We start from the raw sequence: 18,677 nt of genomic DNA, 5'->3' as shown, positions 1-18,677 counted from the left end.
CCGGTGCCGCCGCTGAGCGGCTCCTCCTCCTCCTCGTGCCGCTCCCGGTGCCGCCCCGGCCCGCAGGGCAGGGCCCGCAGGTAGCGCAGGTGCAGCCGCGTCTCCTCCCGGCTCCGCCGCACGAAGCGGCGCACGCAGAGCAGGACAAAGCCCAGCCACCCCCCCAGGGCCACCAGCGCCGCCACGTCCGGGGCCCGCGCTGTCCCTGGGCCCCTCCCCAGCGTCTCGTTGTGGCCGCTGGGTGGGAGCGGCACCGGCGGAGCCCCCCCGGGGCACCGGGAACCGGCCCGGGGCTGCTGGGGCAGCCCCAGCAGCAGCAGCAGGAGCAGCCCGGCCGCCTGCATGGCCCCGGAACGAGCGGGAGGGACGGGACGCCGTGACCCCCCCGCGGTGCTGGTGACACCGTGCTGGTGACACGCAGGGTGGCAGCAGCGCCGTGCGGCCATTGCTGTCCCCGTGCCGAGGGGGTCACGGCTGTCCCTGAGCCACAGCACCCCCAGTGTCACACGCAGCCCCCCGGGACCCCTCAAACAGCCACTGCACTGGGCACACACTGTTTTTTACTGGTGCTGGCAGTGCCTCGGAGCAGGGATGTGACAGGAACGGGGTCAAACTCCCAGGAAACGGAGCCAAAACGCCTCTGGCTGGGCTGGCACCCATCCAGCACGGGGGGTGGGTGCTCTGAGACCCCCGGGAGGGGCTGCTGCCCCCCCAGCACAGCAGATCCCTCGGAGAATCCAGGGTCCAAGCGGGAACGGTGCTTGCACGTCCCTTGGACCCCACACTGGGCCAGAGGGTCCCTTTTGGGGTGACCCCGCTGGGGAGGGGGCTCACGTGCTCTCGGTGGCCCCCCCGAGCTCCAGTGCCCTCCGGGCCATCTCCAGGGCCCCCTCCCGGGTCCGGTTGCCCCCGATGAAGCCGCTGGCGTGGACGAAGACGCAGCCGGGGATTCCGGCCAGCTCGGACAGCGCCTCATCCCGGAGCCCCCGCCAGGCCTCGGGCAGGGGGAGCCTGGGGGGGACACGGGCTTGAGAGTGACCCCAGCCACACTGGGGGGCGCTGGCAGGGCAGGGGAGGGGTCTCACCGGCTCTGGAAGCTGTGGGGGGCTGTGGGGACGCTCTGCACCCGCCACTGCCCGCCCCGGTCCGGGAACAGCACAAGCAGCAGTGGCCGAGGCAGGGCCAGCTCCTGCTCCAGCTGGAACAGGTGCTCCTTCCAGGGACAGCCACCCTGGGACAGCTCCAGGACCTGCCCGCTGCTGTCCACCTGCAGGGGGGACATGCTGGGGACACACTGGGGACACAGGGGTGACCCCCGACACCACCCTGGGCTCCGTGCCCCGGAACCTGCCAGTGCCGTCCTGCAGGGGCTGTGCAGGATATGGGGTGCAGGGCCCCCCGGGAGGTTTCCACCGAAGGGATTTGACCTCCCCGCGCCCCAATTCTCCCCCAAAATCAGAGATTCCCCCAGAGCAGCTCGGCTTTACCTCGAGGCGGCGCCGCACGGCCTCTTCCACCAGCGCCCGCGCCGGCAGCCAGGCCTGGTGGTAGAAATCCAGGCGCTGCAGGAACTCGGTGCCCACCAGCTCCATGGCCCTCCGGAACCCTGCCTGAGGACACGGGGGTCAGCGGTGTCCCCAGGGTCTGTCCCCAGGGTCTGTCCCCAGGGGTGTCCCCACCTCGGTGTCCTGGTCGGGGTCGTTCCAGCGGGGGTTCAGGTGCCCCACGCGGGCGCTCAGGGTGGTGCTCAGGGCGTAGCGCGGCTCCCCCGCCGCCGGCGCGATCCCGTTGTCCATGGCATCGATCTCCTCCACAAAGTTCTCGTACAGCTGGGGACAGCGAGGGGACAGAAACATGAGGAGCAGTGAGGGGACAGCAAGGGAGGACAGGAGGAACAGCAGAGCAAAGCCTGGCTGGAAGCTCAACTGTCCCAGCAGCTGCCGCAAACTGCTCCCCTTTCCCCAGCGAGGACAAGCCCCGGGCAGAACCGTCACCCCGGCACGGTGACAGACGCCCTGCCACCGCTGTCACCTTGTCATAGAGCGCTGCGACCACGGGCCCGTCCTCGGGCTGCCCCAGGAGCCCCGCCAGGATCTGCGCCCCGAAGTGGCAATAGACGAGGCCGGCGCTGCTCAGCTTGGTGCTCCAGGGCTTGTCCGGCCGCAGGCTCCGCATGGACTCCGTGAAGGACCTGCGGGGCCACGCGGTCACCGCGGGCACGCCGGGGGTGCCGCTGTCCCCGGCGGGGGTCTCACCTCTGGTGGTGGTCGTAGCGGTGCCGCCCCGGGTCGTACTCGCCCCCCACGTCCACCACCACATCGCAGCCGGCCAGGCGCTGCGGGTCCCGCGTCCGCACGATCTCCGCGTCCTGCAGGGGACACCGGGTGAGGGTCCCCAGGGCCACCGGGACCCCCGGGAGCGGCTCCGGGTGACGAGGGACAACGGGGAGGGACCTCGAGGAGGGGGTGGGGGACACAAGGGTGACCCCCAGGTGGGACCGGGGACAGAACAGGAACCCCCAGGTGGGACTGGGGACCCCCAGGAAGGACTGGGGACACAAGGGTGACCCCCAGGTGGGACCGGGGACAGAAGAGCGGCCGCTGGGTGCGCTCAAGTGTCCCCACATGGGATCGAGAGAAGAGCGGCCCGGAGGAAGAGCCCAGGACCCGGCACCGCACGGTGCCCCCCGTCCCGTTCATGCCCCGGGCGCGCTGCCGGCGCCGTACCCGGTAGCGGGGCAGGAGGCGCAGCAGGAAACACGCCAGCGCCTCGTCGCAGTGGAAGGTGCCGTCGTGGGTGCCGATGCGGGCGGCGGGCTCGGGGTGCGGCCGCTTGTGGCCGGTCCCGGTGCCGGTTCCGGCGGCGGCCATGACCACGAGCCGGGCGGCGCGTACGGCACCGCGCATGGCGCCGGGAGGCCACGCCCCCACAGGGCCACGCCCCCTTATCGTCAGCCCTTCCCGCCAATTTTGTCTCGCGCTTGCTCGGGTTCAGCCCAGCCCCCCCAGCGAGTGCGCACGCGCAGAAGGCGGGGCCAAAGCGGCGGTTCGGTGCGGCGAGCGCCCTCTGGCGGGCGGGACAGGGACAGAGGGACAGGGACAGACGGACACCTCCGGGACAGACACACACGGTGCCCGGGATGGCCAGAGACACCGGGATGGATGGACGGACACAAAAGCCCAGGGCTGAGTTGATTTGCCCAAGCAGGAGTTTATTGGCCCGAGCCGGGGACCCTGCGGCCATTGCTCGTGGCTCGGGGGGGCGGCTGTGATGGCTCTTCCCAGGGCTCTGGAGCCCCCCAGCTCCCAAATCCCCCTTGCCAGGGTTTGCTCCGGCCTCCAGAACATGGCAATGGGAGGAGGCCAAGCTGGAATTGGGGTCCCTGCCTCATCCCCGGGGTCCCTGTCCCAGCCCAGGAGTTGTCACCCCATCCCGCAGAGGGGTTCCGCTCCAAAGTGGGGGCGTCTCCTGGAGATGCCCCTGCTCCCTCATTCCCAGGGAGTGCAAACAAAGCTCGTCCTGCTCTTCCCTTTGAGGGTCGAGGACAACATCTTCCCCCCTCGGGGCTTTCTCAGCTGCTTCTGGCTCATCCCAGTTCATCTCCTGGCACTTGCCCTTCCGTACATTCGCAAAAAGAAGGGATTCGAGGCAGCTCGGCCCCCAAACAGCCGCGGAGATGCGGGGAAGCTGCTCCTGGAGCAGCGACCCCAAACCCCGACCCCTGCCCGGGCTCAGCTCCTCCCGCACACCCAGCGCTGGTTCCCCGTCCCGCGGGGCTGCGGGGCCGCTCCTGCCGGGCGGGCGCTCAGGAGATCTCGTTGCCGAAGACCTCGAGCAGCAGCGGCGTGAGCTGCATGCTGTGCTCGGGCTGGAAGGACAGACAGCGGTACTGCCGCGAGTGCTCCTCGTTCAGGCTGCGCAGGTCCGCCAGCTTCTGGATCATCTTGGCGTAGAGCAGGCGGCCGCCGGGCGCGGCGTGCCGGGCGCGGATGTAGCTCTGCAGCACCTCCGAGAGCCGCTCCTGCAGCGCCTCCACCCGCAGCGGCTCCCGCACGCCCGGCCGGTCTGCGGGACGGGCAGCGCTCAGGGCAGGGCTCTGGGGGGATTCCCTGCCTTTTGGGGCTTTTTGTGGTCTGAGCTGATTCCCTTCCCTTTCACCCCTTTTTATGGTCTGGGGGGATTCCTTCCCTTTCACCCCTTTCTAGGGCTTTGGGGGGATTCCGTGCCTTTTGGGGCTTTTTAGGGTTTGGGCAGATTCCAACCCTTTTGGGGCTTTTTAGGGTTTGGGGGGATTCCCTCCCTTTCACCCCTTTTTAGGGTTTGGGATAATTCCCTTCCCTTTTGTCCCTTTTTATGGTCTAGGGGTTTTCCCTTCCTTTCATCCCTTTTTAGAGTCAGCCGTACTTATGGGTTTTTCCTCTCCCTTCTGTGGGATTTTTAGGATTTGGGGTTTTCCCCCTCCCTTCTGTGGGTTTTTAGGGTTTGGGGTTTTCCCCCTCCCTTCTGTGGGTTTTTAGGGTTTGGGGTTGGTCTGTCCCTACCTGGGGACAGGATGCAGATGGCCATGAGCAGCACGTGCTCCTCCTCATGCAGGTTCAGCTTCTTCAGCCCCACCTGGAACTTCACCAGTGGCTCCAGCAGGTCCATGCTGTGCCCGGCTGTGGAGAGAACAGGGCCTCAGGGGGGCTCTGGAAAAGGCTCTTCTCCTCTGGAAGGGGATTTTTCCCTTTGGACGGGGATTTTTTCAGACACATTGGGGTGGCACTGGAGCCATTGAGGAGGTGGCACTGGAGCCACTGAGGTGCCACTGCAGACCTTGAAGCACCACTTGTCACCTCCCAAACCCCCAGAATTTGGGGCAGGAGCCACCCCCATTCTCAGGCAGGTGCAGAGAGAAGGCCCAACGGGGACAGTAGGGCATTTCAGGATTTGGGGCTGGGGCTCCCTCACCTTGGGTGACGTCGCTGACCCTGTACTTGAAGTCATTGCTGCCGCAGGTCCAGGACATGTCCTCGAGGGTGAAGGACTCGTTGGAGCGCAGCATGATCACCTCCATGGCGCTGCACTTGAGCAGCACGATCTGGTCCTCCACAGACAGATCCCTGCGGGAGGATGTGCCCTCTGGGTGGGGGTCGGGCTGCTCAGGGGACAGAGGGGACACAGGACAGGGCCAGGAGGAGCTGCCACCCCCAGCGTGCTCACCAGGCCCTCAGCTGAGGCTCCCTCCCCAGGAATTCCCATTCCAGGGGTTATTTAAGGTGCGTTTTTGTCCCAAATCTTAGAATGAGCGGAGCCTGAGGCCCCTCCTGGGCCCCTTGGGTGCTGCAGGAGCTCTGGGTGGAATCTGTGTGTGTTTTCCAGGGTATTGGAAAAAGGGGAGAACCCCGGGGAGAGGGAGAGACAGAGAGCAGAGCTGGGAAGGGAACAGGGCTGAGGAATGGCTGGGAAGGGCAGCACAGGATTCCCAGGGGCAGGAAATACCAGATCTGGGATCCGCAGCCTCACCTGAATCCCGGGATCATCTTGGCAAAGCCGATCACCTTCTGGATGCTGTAGCTGACCAGGTCAGCCAGGTGTGGGAGCATGGAGAGCTGGGAGAACTGCAGGTTGACCGAGGAGCTCTCGTCCTGCTCCTCCTGCAGCGCCAGGCTGGGGAACGGCGGCGGCTCCGCGGGGTCTGCGGGGACAGCGCTCTGAGCACCCCGGTGAGCCCCCCAGAGCCGAACAGAGGCTCCGGAACCCCAAATCTGGGTCGAGGGGCTGCATTTCTGACCCCTGGAGGGGTGGGGGCAGGGAATCTGGGGGCTTTTGAGGCCAGGTTCTCCACAGGGTGTTGGGTTGGGATCCCGGTCTGGGAATGTGGGATGAGGAGGAAGAGGAGCAGGGCAGAGCCTCGTGCCAGGGTTAATTTGGGCTCTGGCACAGCCCTTCACCTCCCCTGGGATTTGGGGAGGTTTGAGGTGTCACCTCCAGCCCAAGCCGAGTCCTGGGGTCCCTCCCTGGCTCCCAGTCCCAGTTTGGGGCCAGGAGGAGCTGGGGCACACCTGGGAATGTGCTGAAGGCCTCGGAGCTGAAGAGATCCGAGGAATCCTCCGAGGACAGGTCCTGGGTGAGCAGGGACGAGGATTTTGTGGCCCCTCTGCTGCTGGGGTGGCTCCTCACAGGGGGCTGGGGGAGAAAGCAGAGAAAACTTCTTGAGGAACAGGGCTGGCAGAGGGGTCTGTGGATTTTGCAGGGGGAATTTGAGGGATGAAAGAGATTTTTTGGCGTCAGTACCCGGAATTTGGTGAAGTCAGCGTAGGTGGGGTCATAGGTTTTGCGATGGGCCTCGAGCAGGATGTCGATGACTTTCTGCTGCTCCTCTGAGAGTTTGGGTTTGAGGCTTTCCCTCAGGGCTTCCTCCTCCTTCCTCTTCAGGATCATCTCCCTCTTCCTCTGCACCTCCTCGTCAGTAAGGATGACTGGGAGAGGAAGAGGGGCAGAAGTAGGGATTGGAGCTGCTGGATGCCACACCCAGCCCCTGGAAAATCCCTTTGTGCCCCTACAACAGCTTGGCCCCGGTTTCCTGCCGTGCCCAGGAGGTTTTTGGTGCTTTCAGGGGAGGCTCTGGGGGCACCGAGGCCGCGCCAGCCGTGCCCGCTCTGCTCCCTCCCTGTTTGCTCAGCCCTCTCAAATCCCCAAACCCTCGGCTCCCAGCTGCCACCAGCGGTGTCCAGCGCTGCTTCAGGGCAGATTTAATCTCATTTTTAAGGTCAAGGCACTCAGGGCTGGGGATTTATGGCTTTTATTGGGGTGGCGGCGCTCAGCAGCGGCCAAAGGTTGGGCTCCACGCAAGGCTGGGCCTGTTTGTTCTGGGAAAAGGAGCAGCTGAGGGCAATTTGGGCTCAAATCTTCACTTTTTGATCAACCACTGCAAGCCCTGAGCAGCCTCAGAGGGGCTGGGAGGGACAAAGGCAGCGGGGAGCTGCAGAAATCTCTGGGGCCACAGCAGAGCCTCCTCAAAGCTCTGTTTGGAGGAGGAGGAAAGGAAAAAGGAGTTCCCTTTCCTCAGCCCTTTCTGCAGGGACACCCCAGGGGCTGTTTCTGAGTGTTCTGGCGCAGGGACCCCGTGCCGGGAGGGCCAAGGTGGAATTTGGGGCGAGAGGTCAGCGGGAGGAGCTCGAGGCAAGGAGGCCTCGGCCTCGCCGGCTCCTTTGGCCGAGGGCGATTTTCCATTCTCCATTTTCCATTCCCCAGCCTTGCACAACCTCACAGGGGCCTGGGACACCTCAGGAGGGGCTGCAAAGTTGCTCCCACCTCCACCATCGGGGAGGAAAATCAGGATTTTGCCATTTCCCCTTGCCAGTTTTTACCACAGAAAGCATCAGGGGCCTGCTCGGGGTCACCCACCCGGCTCTGCACAGAGAGCAGGAGCTGCTAGAAATCCCATTTTTAGGGATTATTAGGGAAGGATCCAAGGGAGCCCTGACATCGCTGAGGGACAGGCAGCTGGGAGAAGGCAGTGAAGGGGTAATTCCACATTTTTTGGCGTCCCAGCAGGTGGGAAAGGCCGGATTTCCCAGGCCACCCTGTGAGGAGGGGACAGGCCCTGGCTGAGAATTCCCAAATCCCAAGGCCTGGGGGGATTTTCTCTGCCCTGCTTGTCCCCAGACAGGCAGAAAACCACAAATATTTGCCCAGGCTGGGGGCTGGAAACGCCACGTGGTGACCTGGGCCTGGCACAGGGCTGGGAGAGTTGGGGTCGCCAAACCCCTCAGCTGGGCAGAACCAGCTCCTCCTGCCCCAAACTGGGACAAACCCCAAATTCCAGAGGTGGAGAAGAGTCCAAATTATCCCCAGCTCAAGGGTCTGCCTTGCTCGTCTTCCTCTTCTTCCTCCCTACCCCACATTCCCAGCCCTGAATTCCAGCACGCTGTGGAAAACAAGGCCTCAAAACCTTCCTGATTCCCTTCTTCCACCTAAAAATAACCCCAACCCTTCGTCCTCCCTCATTTTTCCAGCGGCAAAGTCCATTTTTAGCTATTTTTAGCCTGTCTGGGTCAGTTTTGGTTAATGCACGCAGGATTTGCTAACGGGGCTGTTTACACGTTAACTCCTGTGGGGAAAACGTGGAGAAAACCTGGAGAAAACCCCCTGGAACTGCTGCCCAGCAACCTGCCAGCCCTTCCTGGGTAATTAATTGGCTGCTGGTGCAAATTAAAGCACTTCCCTCATTAGGGGCTCCTCACAAAACAGGGACAGCTCCCCACAATCTGGGGACAGCCAGGGTGGGATGTGGCCTGTTCCTCCCTCATCAACCTGCCAATCCCAAAGAATAAAATCCAGGGATTCCCATCAGGATCATTGAAAATGTAAGCATTTTTTGCCTCACAAACACTCCAAATTCTGATTTTCTGGAGGCCCTGGGGTGACATCAGGCTCTGTTTGCACGCTGTTTAGCACATCAGGGAAAGGGCCCTGCTTCCATAGCCTGAATTTCCAGCTCCATGGACACCCTGGCCACAATCTCCCAGCAGAAAATGTTTGGTTGGAGCTGTCCAGGAGCACCCAGCTCCTCCCCAGCACCTCAAACACGCTTTATTTTTAAAAGCCACTTATCTCTAAATACACCCGGAGAAAACAAACATTTGGGCCACATTTGTGTGTTTGGACTGGGCTTAAAAACCGCTTTAATTCCCTCTGCTGTTGACTTAAGTCCCTGCTTTATCCCGCATGGAAATAGGGTCAGAAAAAAAAAATCCCAGAGGGAGAAGAGGAAAACCCAACCCAGCTCCATGAGGATGGGGAAGCTCATCCACCTCTCCCCGTGGAGCCTGGAAAATGCTGGAAAAGAGAATTTTCAGAGCCATTGGGAGCCATGGAGCTGATTTTCCTCAAAAAACCCCCAGGAGAATCCATGAGAACACAACTCTGGGATGGGAAGGAATCATTAAACCAGCCCCTCTCAATCATTACCCGCTGCTTCCTCTGCCCTTTGCATCCCCGGGAGGTTCCCTGTGGCACCAGGGAGGTGGCAGAGGCACGGCCCCAGCCCCATGAGCATTCCCTGGGGCTGGACACTCACAGCCGTGCACACTCACAGCTGTGCACACTCACAGCCGTGCACATCACACTCACAGCCGTGCACACTCACAGCTGTGCACACTCACGCCCACACTCACACTCACAGCCGCGCACACTCACAGCCGCGCACACTCACACTCACAGCCGTGCACACTCACAGCCCTCACACACTCACACTCACAGCCGTGCACACTCACAGCCGTGCACACTCACACTCACAGCTGTGCTACGCACAGCACACTTACACGCACAGCACACAGCCGCACACACTCACAGCCGTGCACACACTCACAGCCGCGCACACTCACAGCCCGCGCACACTCACACTCACAGCCCGTGCACACTCACAGCCGTGCACACTCACAGCCCTCACACACTCACACTCACAGCCCGTGCACACTCACACTCACAGCCCGTGCACACTCACAGCCCTGCGCACACTCACAGCCGTGCACACTCACAGCCGCGCACTCACACTCACACTCACAGCTGTGCACACTCACAGCCCTCACACACTCACAGCCGTGCACACTCACACTCACAGCCGTGCACACTCACAGCCGTGCACACTCACACTCACAGCCCTCACACACTCACAGCCGTGCACACTCACACTCACAGCTGTGCACACTCACAGCCCTCACACACTCACACTCACAGCCGCGCACACTCACACTCACAGCCGTGCACACTCATAGCCGCGCACACTCACACTCACAGCTGTGCACACTCACAGCCCTCGCACACTCACACTCCTTCATCATGCCGATGTCCAGGCAGCGTTTCAGCCGGCAGGCCTGGCAGTGCCGCCGGTTGTCCTTGGTGATGTGGCACTCCCCGCTGAAGGGACAGGTGAACATGGCCTTCCTCTTCATGCTCCTCCTGGAAAAGGGACAGAAACCCTTTTTGGGCTCCATTCCTGCTGGTTTGGCTGATGCTCCGAACATCAGCTGGGCTGGGAGCTTCAGGCACTGCTGGAAAAGGAAAATTTCCCCCAGGGAAACACCCAAGGGTTTATCCCAAAATGGTTTGGGGGAAATGACCTTAAACCCAGCTTGATCCCCTTCCACTAAACCAGGCTGCTCTAAGCCCAGCCCAGCCTGTAGGTTTAAGAAGGTTTTTGGGTCTAAAGAGGGATTTTTAAGACCAGGAAGGTGGAAGGATTGCAGGATTACAGAGAAACCCCCCCGGCAGCAAAATAAACCCGAGCTGGGGCCGTGTGGTTTAAACCCAGCCGCCCTAAGCCCGGCTTTGCTGGCAGAACTGGCCCGAGCACATTTTGGGTGTGCAGGGAGAGGAATTCTCGCTGCAGGACACAGAGAAAGGAGCCTGAAAATGACAACCCTGAGCTGCAGGGAAACCACAGTGGAATGGGAACGTGGAGCCACCGGGACAAAGGGTCAGAGCCAAAATAACCCAGGGAAAAGGGTCAGAGCCTGCCAGCACAACGGGGCAGAGCCAAAACCTTCCAAGGAATAATGGCCAGAGCCAGAATTTCCGAGGAAAAAGGGTCAGAACCTTCCAGGACAAAAGGTCAGAGCCAAAATCTTCCTGGGGTAAAGGGTCGGAGCCAAAATATCCCAAGGACAAAGGGTCAAGGCCAGAAACTTCCGAGGAAAAACGATCAGAATCTTCCCAGAGCCAGGGTTTCCCAGGCAAAAGGTGGTAGATGGGATATTGGGAAGACATTCCTCCCTGTGAGGCCCTGGAATAGAATTCCCAGAAAAGCTGTGGCTGCATCCCCATCCCTGGAAGTGCCCAAGGCCAACACTCAGATAAAAAAGTGGGTAAAAAATATCAAAACTGCGTAAAAAAAAGTATTAAGTAGGGGTAAACTATGTCAAATATAGGTTAAAATATCAAATATGGGTAATCAAATAAAGTATTTAGTAAAATATAAAGTAAAATATTTAAAAATGGGTAAAAGAATAAAATCTGGGTAAAAATCTTCAAGATTTCCTCTGACTGCAGCCCCAGGAACTAAAAGCTGCTTTTAGAAAGGGAGAGGTAAACAAAGTGGCTGCACTCTGCCTTTTCCCGCTGGGAATTTGGGATTTTTGGGAATTTATCTCAGAAAAAATGGATGGCAGGGCCTTGTTTCCCCCCATTCCTCCAAAACCTTTGGAATTTTGCTGCTCCCAGTGGGGAAACACAATCCCAGTGCTTGGAATTCAGCCCTGGACACCCCAAAATCCCCAGTTTTGGTGTACAAAAAGCTTCTTTTTTTTCCACAAAAGGCTGGGAATGCACAAACAACGAGGCCTTGGAGCAGGGAAAAACATCCCCAGGGCTCGGGGCAGGCCAAAATTCCAGGTTTGGAATGAAAATTGCAGCTTGGGTGGCTCCGGAGGCTCCCAGGGTGACACCGGAGCCGAGCTGGGCTGGAATTCCATGGGAACCTTCCTGAGCCACCCATTCCCTGGCGGATTTGGGATCCCAGGGGCTAAAAATAGAGAATTCCAAGCGTCATTCCTGGCCTGGAATGAGGGATTGGTGCTGGGAGCTGGGGAGGGCTTCAGCAGGGCCTGGGGATGGGGGCAGGATTCCCAAGGGGGACAGCAGAATTCCCTGGAAATACTGGATTTTGGGAAGAGCTGCTCCAGGGGATCCCCTGTCCCTCCTCATCCCCCAGTCCCAGAGTTATTTTGAGATTTTAGGGCTTTTTTTAGGGATTTTTGGGAAAAATCCCAATTTGCGACCCCAGGGGAGTTTCCCACACTCCACCTCTTTCCTGGAGCGCTGCAAGGCTCCCAGATCCATGAAAAACCCTGGAGAAACAGGGAAAAAACCCCATCCCACAAAAGAAATCAACCATTTCCCTCCCCTTTACACCATGGGAATGCGGCACCACCGGGAATTCTGGGCCTGTTTCAGCACCCTGTTGGTTTTCCTTTGGGACTCCCAGGATTTTTTTGGGATGGGGGAGTGCAAAGCTCCCAAAACCACGAAAAACCCTGGAGAAACAGGGAAAAAAACCCCATCCCACAAAAGAAATCAACCATTTCCCCCCCACCCCCGCTTTACACCATGGGGATGCGGCACCGCCTGGAATTTCAGCACCCCGTTGGCTTCCCCTTGGGACTGCCGGGTTTTTTTTTGGGGTGGGGCATTGCCGGAGACCCAGGCCCACCTGAAGAAGCCCTTGCAGCCCTCGCAGGTCATGGCGTTGAAGTGGAAGCCGGTGGCTCTGTCCCCGCAGACCCCGCAGACCCTGGGCACGCTGCGCTCGCACTCCGCGGCGGCATCGGCCACCGAGGTGCTGCAGGCGGCGTCCATGCCTGCGAGGGGGAAAAACCGGGATTTGGCGTGGATTTGCTTTCAATTCCACCTGATCTGGCCCAAACTCGGGGGCTCGGTGTAAAATGATCCCTAAAATCTAGGATTTTTCCTTGCATTCCCCCTGATTTGGGGCAAAATCAGGGGTTCAGTGTAAAGTTATCCCTAAAATTCAGGATTTCTCCTTGGATTCCCCCTGATTTGAGCAAGGAATTTTTATTCCCATTGGCTCTGGGCATTGAAACCGCCCCAAAAAAAATTCCGATAGGTTTTTGGGATTCTGGAATGCTGGGAAAGCCCTGGGGTTGGGAGAGGCTCACTAAACAACCCCAAGGCTCCTTAAAAATTCCTGGTGCCTCTGGAATGTTTCCCTTTAAAAAAGCAGGAAAAAAAAAGTGCTTTTTTCCCATTCCAAACCTGCCCATTCCCAAATTCCAGCTGCACCTTTAAATCCATTAAATCCCATTAAACTCCCAGTTAAATAATTCCCTCTGCTTTGGGGCTGTTTCCCAGGGATTCCCGAGGGGGATTTTGGGCCAAGATCCAGATTTTGGGGAATTCCCTGGGACAGCATTCCCAGCTGTCCTCTGCCACCATTCCCAGCCAAAGCCTGGATTTTCACCTTCATTCCTTTAATTCTTTTGGAATTTTGCTTTCATTTTGGATTTTCCCAGCCGGGCCTCGGGGTTGGGGCTGGGCTGGAGGATCCCCAGACAAAGAATTCCCAGAACCCCACAGGAGCTTCTGCGCTGGGACATTCCAGATGGATAAAAATCCATGGAAAGCCGGGAGAGGGAAGGGGTGAAAGTTTCCCAACGGCATCAGAGCAAAGAGCAGGGACAGATCCAACGCCCCGGGAATTCCAGCCGGGAAAAACGAGCCTGGCAACTCCCGAGCTCCCAGCCCTGGCACAGGAGGGAACTCTGGGGGGAGGAATTTGGGATCCACAGATCCTGGTTTTCTCTCTATCCCGTAAAAAATTTGGAATATTCCAGGCTAAACCCTTGGATTGCCATTCCCTGGGCTCCAGACACATCCCACTGCTCCTTCTAAATGGGAAAATCCAACCGAGCCCAGCTTTTCCCGGGATTTTACCCCAGAGAAAGATCCCCCCAGCACCACTGTGGTCATTCTATGGAGAAGCTTTCCCCCTTTTCCAAGGAGAAATTTTTAAAAAATCCAGGAATGGGAATTTTTCCCACAGAATCTTCCCTGGTGTCTCCTGAACCCTTCCTGGATTTCCTCCTCCTGCCCCAAACCCTTCCCCTTGCTCCTTCATTCCCTAATCCCTAATTTCAGGCTGTCCGAGTCCTTCCTCTCACATCCCAGACAAAATCCGGGGAAGGCTGACAGGCAGAAGCTGCCCCTGCTTGTGGGAAATTCCAGAACTCCTCCGGAGCTTCTCCCTGGATTTCGAAACATTCCCAAACAGGTTTTTGCCCCGTCACCCTCCGAAGAGAGAAAGCCACCCCGGGAAATCACAATTCCCAGGAATTGCCAACATGGATTATTTTTTTTTACTGTCTCGAGCCTCCCTTGGGGCTTTTTTTATTTTTTTTGCCCCAGAGGGAGGAAAATTCCAGCAAATTTCCAGCAAAATGCTCCTGAAATCTGCCCCGAAAACAGGGATTGGGGAGAGGAGCTGGAATTTGGGGAATTCCAACCTTAAATGCCGGGATTGAAGCAAGGATTACCTGAAGATGCTGGGACAGGACCCCTGGGAAGGTTTAGGGTGGATTTGAGGGAAAATTCCTGATCCAGAGGGTGGAAAAGCCTCCCAGGGAATGCACAGGGCCCTGAGGCTGCTGCAGCACAAGGAATTTTTGCAGAATGCTCATGGATATTTGGGATTTTTGTGTCCAGCGCAGGGCCAGGGGTTGGAGTGGATGATCCCAACTCGGGATTTTCCAGGATTCCAAGGAAGAGTCTGGAATCCACGGCCTTGGGATCCCACGGGGGGTCGGGGCCTTTCCAGGAACGAAACAGCCCCAAAGTCCCAATTTTGGTGCCCTGTCCCAGGCAGTGTCCCCAGGACAGGCAGGACACAAATCCAGGTTTTTCCCGTGGAATTCTTGGAGGGTCCCAGCCCCTCAGGAAGGGATTGTAGAGCCCAGCACTCCCTCAGGCATAGGACACCAGGAGGAAATGGGAAAAGACCCCAAAATTCCAGAAAATCTGTGCCGGGAAGGGCTCTGCCTATGGAAAAATTCCCAAAGCAGAGGTGGAAGGGCTGCACCAGCCCCACACTGAGGAGTAAAATCCTCTTTTTGTGCTGGAAACAGCCCCTGGAAGAGCCCTGGGAAGGCGTGAAGCCACACAGGTGATTCCCAGCTGTGGCAATTCCCAGGAAATCTGGGATTTGCTGTCCCTTCCCAGGTGAGCCCCAGGCCAGGGGACCTGTCCTAAAAGTAGAGCTGGGCCCTGTCAGGCTCTGGAACAGGGGATTTTTGGCCATGGGAGGGATATCTGGGAGGAGGAATGGATTTTAGGGAGCTCCCTGGGGCAGCACAGAGCCCAAATCCCCGTCCCTTCCCTGGGAGGAAACGGGGATTTTCACAGAACGTCCCCCTTGGAGCTGGAAAAGGAACCTTTGGAGGCCCCACAGCCCCGTCCTTTCCCTTCCCTGGGATGTGCCCGCTGGAAAAGGGAATTCTCATTCCCCAGAAGCTCAACCTGCCCAAGGAGGGAGGAGGAGGAGGAGGAGGAGGAGGAGGAGGAGGAGGATGATGCAGCAGCCGGAGCTGTTGCCGCCTGGAATTGGGAAATTGGAGCAGCAGCCACGCCTGGGGCACGGAGAAGGTGGGAAAAGCCTCAGGAAACGGCTCGAACTTTTCCAGAGAAAAATGGGGGAGGCTTCATGTGCCAGAAATCCCCTTTTCCCCGCCGGGCAAAGCAGGAGCAGGCTCAGGAATGGCTCCAGGCAAGGGAATCCCTGCCCAGGGCATCCTGGAGCAGCTCCTGGGGTTCCTGGGAAGGAGGAAACGCCTTCGGCGCCCGGATAAAAATCCAGGTGTTGTTTTCCACCCTTTTCCGTTTATTAGCAGGGAAGAAGGGCGAGGGTTGAGCTGATAAGGGCCAAGATAAGAGAAATGGGCCCAAGGGGGAGCTGAGTCAGCAGAGGCTGGAAATGAGGAGGTGGCACCGGGGACATCCTGGCAGTGCCACCCCCGGCACGTTTTTGTTCCGCTCACACCTCAGTTTAATCTTAACTTCCCTGGATTTTTGCTCCTCTCACCCTTCACTTTCACCATCTCCCTGAATTTATTTTAGTTTTAATTCCCAGAACCATTTCCATTCCTATTCCTCTCCTTTTTAGGCTCCTATTTCCATCCCAGCCCACCTCCAGCCAGGATTTTCCCTCTCCCAATCCCTGGCAATTCCAGAATTTCCCCTCAGGGAGCTGGGGCCAGGCTGGCTCTGCTTTGGCTCGGCCACAAGAAGTTAAAAATTATTCTCTGGAGCAGGATTAGCTATTAAATGGGGAAAAAAAACACCTGGATTTTCCATTTATTCCTCCTAAACACAGCGGGGTTCAGGGAAACAAACCCCAGCCGCGACCCCAGGTGTGTTTTTATCTGGGAAAAAATCTGATTTTTGGAATTTTTGTTATTGCTAGGACATCTCAGTCCTGATCTGGTCACGCCCTGGAGATCTGGGGCAGACATCTCCTATCATCCTCATCATCATCTGCATCATCATATCCCAGATTTTCCTTGCTCCAGGACTCCAGAGGGAATCAAATCTCACCCTGGCATTTTCCCCCTTTATTTCACCCCATTTCCACCAGGTCCAGCCCAACACCAGGGCTTTTAAAACTTTATTTAACTTTATTTACGCCATTTTTGCTCCCCTTGGTTTCCCCATATTTCCCTAGATTTCTTTCCATTCACCCTCGGGTTTAATTTTAATTCCCCTGGACTTTTCTCCCCTCACTGCCCGATTCTCCTGGATTTAATTTTAATGTCCTGGGATTCCTGCTCCCCTTGATTTCCCCATCACTTCCCCGGATTTTCCCTCCCTCTTCCCTGGGTTTAAACCCCAATTTCCCGGGATTTTTGCTCAGCTCACACCTTGCTTTCCCCATCACCTCCCTGGATTTTTGCTCCCCTTGGTTTTCCCGGGATTTCTCCCGGGTTTAACCGCAATTTAAACAGCAATTTCCCGGGATTTTCGCGTCCCGCCGCTCCTTCCCCAGCCGGAGGAAGATGAGTCACGGGCGGCTCCGGGGGAGGAGGAGACGCCGCAAAAACGTCGCTTCTCCCGAAAACCTCTTTCCGAGAAAAAACACCCAACTTTTCTCAAAGCTCCAGCCTTGAAAAGGAGAGCAAGGAGCGGCTCAGCCGCCTCTGCCGACCCCAAACCGCCCCAAAACCACTTCTGGGATGTGGAGAGGATCCCTCAATTCCTGGTGCATAAAAATCCCCCCGTACCTTGATTTTCCTGGGGCTGGCACGGCTCGGGATCCTCCAAAATACGGGAAGGCACTGGGGAATCAAGAAGTAGGGTGATTAATGCTGTGCCGAGGGGCTCAGCCCCCCAAAAACACCCAAAAAACCCCGAATTGGGACCTCGAACGTGGGTTTAAATGGGGTGCTTAATCATGAGAGCAGCCAGAAACCCCAAAATCAACATTACAGGAAACGCTAAAATCACCTTACAGGAAACTCTAAATTCACATGAACGCTCCCACGGCAGCCAGGAACCCCAAAATCACCTTACAAGAAACCCTAAATTCACGTTAACACCCCACGGCAGCCAGGAACCCCAAAATCACATTACAGGAAGCCCTAAATTCACATTAACACCCCGCGGCACCCCGGAATTTCCCGATTTCGAAGGCCCCCCAAAAAGGGGGCGCCCCAGAGGGGGGAGGACAGCGGTGCCTTTCCGGGATGTGGGGACCCCCCGGAACTCCCGGATTTCTGGGGGTGCTCGGGGCTGAGGCCCCCAAAGCCAGGAGCCACCCCCAGAACAGGACAGGGACACCCCGACCCAAAGGGGGATCCGAATTTTAGCGGGTAAAGCCCCAAGACCCCCCAGTTTAGGGGGTCACGGGAAGTCGGGGGGGGGGCACAGGGGACCCCCGGCCCCTCCCAGGGCACTGGGGGGGGTCAGACAGACCAGGGACCCCAAACCAGCGCGGGAACCTCCAACCAGGAAGCACCGGGGAGCCTCAGCGCCCGGCCCGTACCGCTGCTGCCGCCGGGGACAGCCCGGGAGCCGGGAACCATCCCGCCACCCCCGCGCCCCCCGCACCGCCCCCGTACCCCCGGACTGCCGCCCCCGGTTCGCCCGCCCGCGTGTCCCGGGAGCACCGGAGGCACGGCAGGGGCGGCGGGCGCGGAGAACGGCTGGGCTTGGCCCAGGTCCGGTGTCCCCTGTGCGGGACCTGAGCCCCGGTGTCCCCCTGTCCGCTGCCCGGTACCTGAGCCCCGGTGTCCCCCAGTACCGGTACCTGAGCCCCGGCCCCAGTGTCCCCGGTACCTTCGCTGTCCCTTGCCCGGTACCTGAGCCCCGGTGTCCCCCAGTACCGGTACCTGAGCCCCGGCCCCGGTGTCCCCGGTACCTTCGCTGTCCCTTGCCCGGTACCTGAGCCCCGGTGTCCCGGGTACCGGTACCTGGGCCCCAGCCCCGCTGCCGCCCCCGCCCCGCCCGCTGCCGCCTTTTGACGGGAACCGGCGCCCCCGGCCCCGCCCCTGCCTGCGCGGCACCGCCTTGGCCCCGCCCACAGGCGCCATATAAGGCCAGAGATGGGCGCGGTGACGGCGAAGGGGGCGTGGCGTTGCACGTGGGCTCCCGGTAGCGCGGGGGCTTTCCGGGATGGGGATGGGGATGGGGATGGGGATGGGGATGGGGATGGGGATGGGGATGGGGATGGGGATGGGGATGGGGATGGGGATGGGGATGGGGATGGGGATGGGGATGGGGATGGGGATGGGGATGGGGATGGGGATGGGGATGGGGATGGGGATGGGGATGGGGATGGGGATGGGGGGTCCCGGGACCGCTGACCCCACACTGACTACCCGGACCCGCTGCCCACCCTGTCCTTGCTGCCCACTCGATCTCGCTGCCCCCCGGTCCCTGCTGACCATCCGGTGCCCACCCTGTCGTCGCTGCCCACCCGACCCTTCTACCCCACCGGCAGTGCCCCGCTGGGCAGGGCACTCTTGTGGTGCCAACGCCCGGCGCTCCGGGGGCTGCCACCCCTCCCGAAAGCCCGATGAGTTCGGGCAGCCGATCCAGCTCCCAGTGAGTGCTCGGTGCTGCACCGGGACCGAATAAACGGTACCGGAGTGCCACCCCCAGCACTCCCGGCTCTCTGCAGGCTCCGGCTG

At 59.3% G+C, this 18,677-nt stretch overlaps 2 protein-coding genes across 3 annotated transcripts; both read right to left on the bottom strand.

The window, feature by feature from the left end:
• Positions 1-236: 236 nt before the first annotated feature.
• C29H12orf10 (chromosome 29 C12orf10 homolog) lies at positions 237-2,917 on the bottom strand. Of its 2 annotated transcripts, none has more exons than XM_030967247.1 (7): positions 2,727-2,917; positions 2,256-2,368; positions 2,032-2,191; positions 1,680-1,829; positions 1,488-1,541; positions 1,086-1,267; positions 237-1,011 (listed from the first exon to the last, which is right to left on the bottom strand). In XM_030967247.1, the coding sequence occupies exons 1-7, from the start codon at positions 2,904-2,906 to the stop codon at positions 831-833; spliced, it is 1,020 nt and encodes a 339-aa protein (XP_030823107.1). In that variant the 5' UTR covers positions 2,907-2,917; the 3' UTR covers positions 237-830. The 2 variants fall into 2 exon arrangements, with proteins under 2 accessions (XP_030823107.1, XP_030823106.1); XM_030967246.1 differs by having other exon boundaries at positions 310-1,011; positions 1,488-1,610.
• A 293-nt stretch (positions 2,918-3,210) lies between these two features.
• On the bottom strand, positions 3,211-17,967 carry VDR (vitamin D receptor). Its single transcript, XM_030967257.1, has 10 exons — positions 17,877-17,967; positions 16,770-16,823; positions 12,194-12,341; positions 9,815-9,945; positions 6,277-6,461; positions 6,045-6,168; positions 5,506-5,677; positions 4,951-5,102; positions 4,542-4,658; positions 3,211-4,065 (listed from the first exon to the last, which is right to left on the bottom strand). The coding sequence occupies exons 3-10, from the start codon at positions 12,337-12,339 to the stop codon at positions 3,806-3,808; spliced, it is 1,287 nt and encodes a 428-aa protein (XP_030823117.1). The 5' UTR covers positions 12,340-12,341; positions 16,770-16,823; positions 17,877-17,967; the 3' UTR covers positions 3,211-3,805.
• Positions 17,968-18,677: the final 710 nt, after the last annotated feature.

This window comes from Camarhynchus parvulus, chromosome 29, assembly GCF_901933205.1.
Source record: "Camarhynchus parvulus chromosome 29, STF_HiC, whole genome shotgun sequence".
Taxonomy (NCBI): Eukaryota; Metazoa; Chordata; class Aves; order Passeriformes; family Thraupidae; genus Camarhynchus; species Camarhynchus parvulus.
The sequence above is the reverse complement of the archived record's forward strand: the minus strand, read 5'-3'. Positions and strand labels throughout refer to the sequence as shown.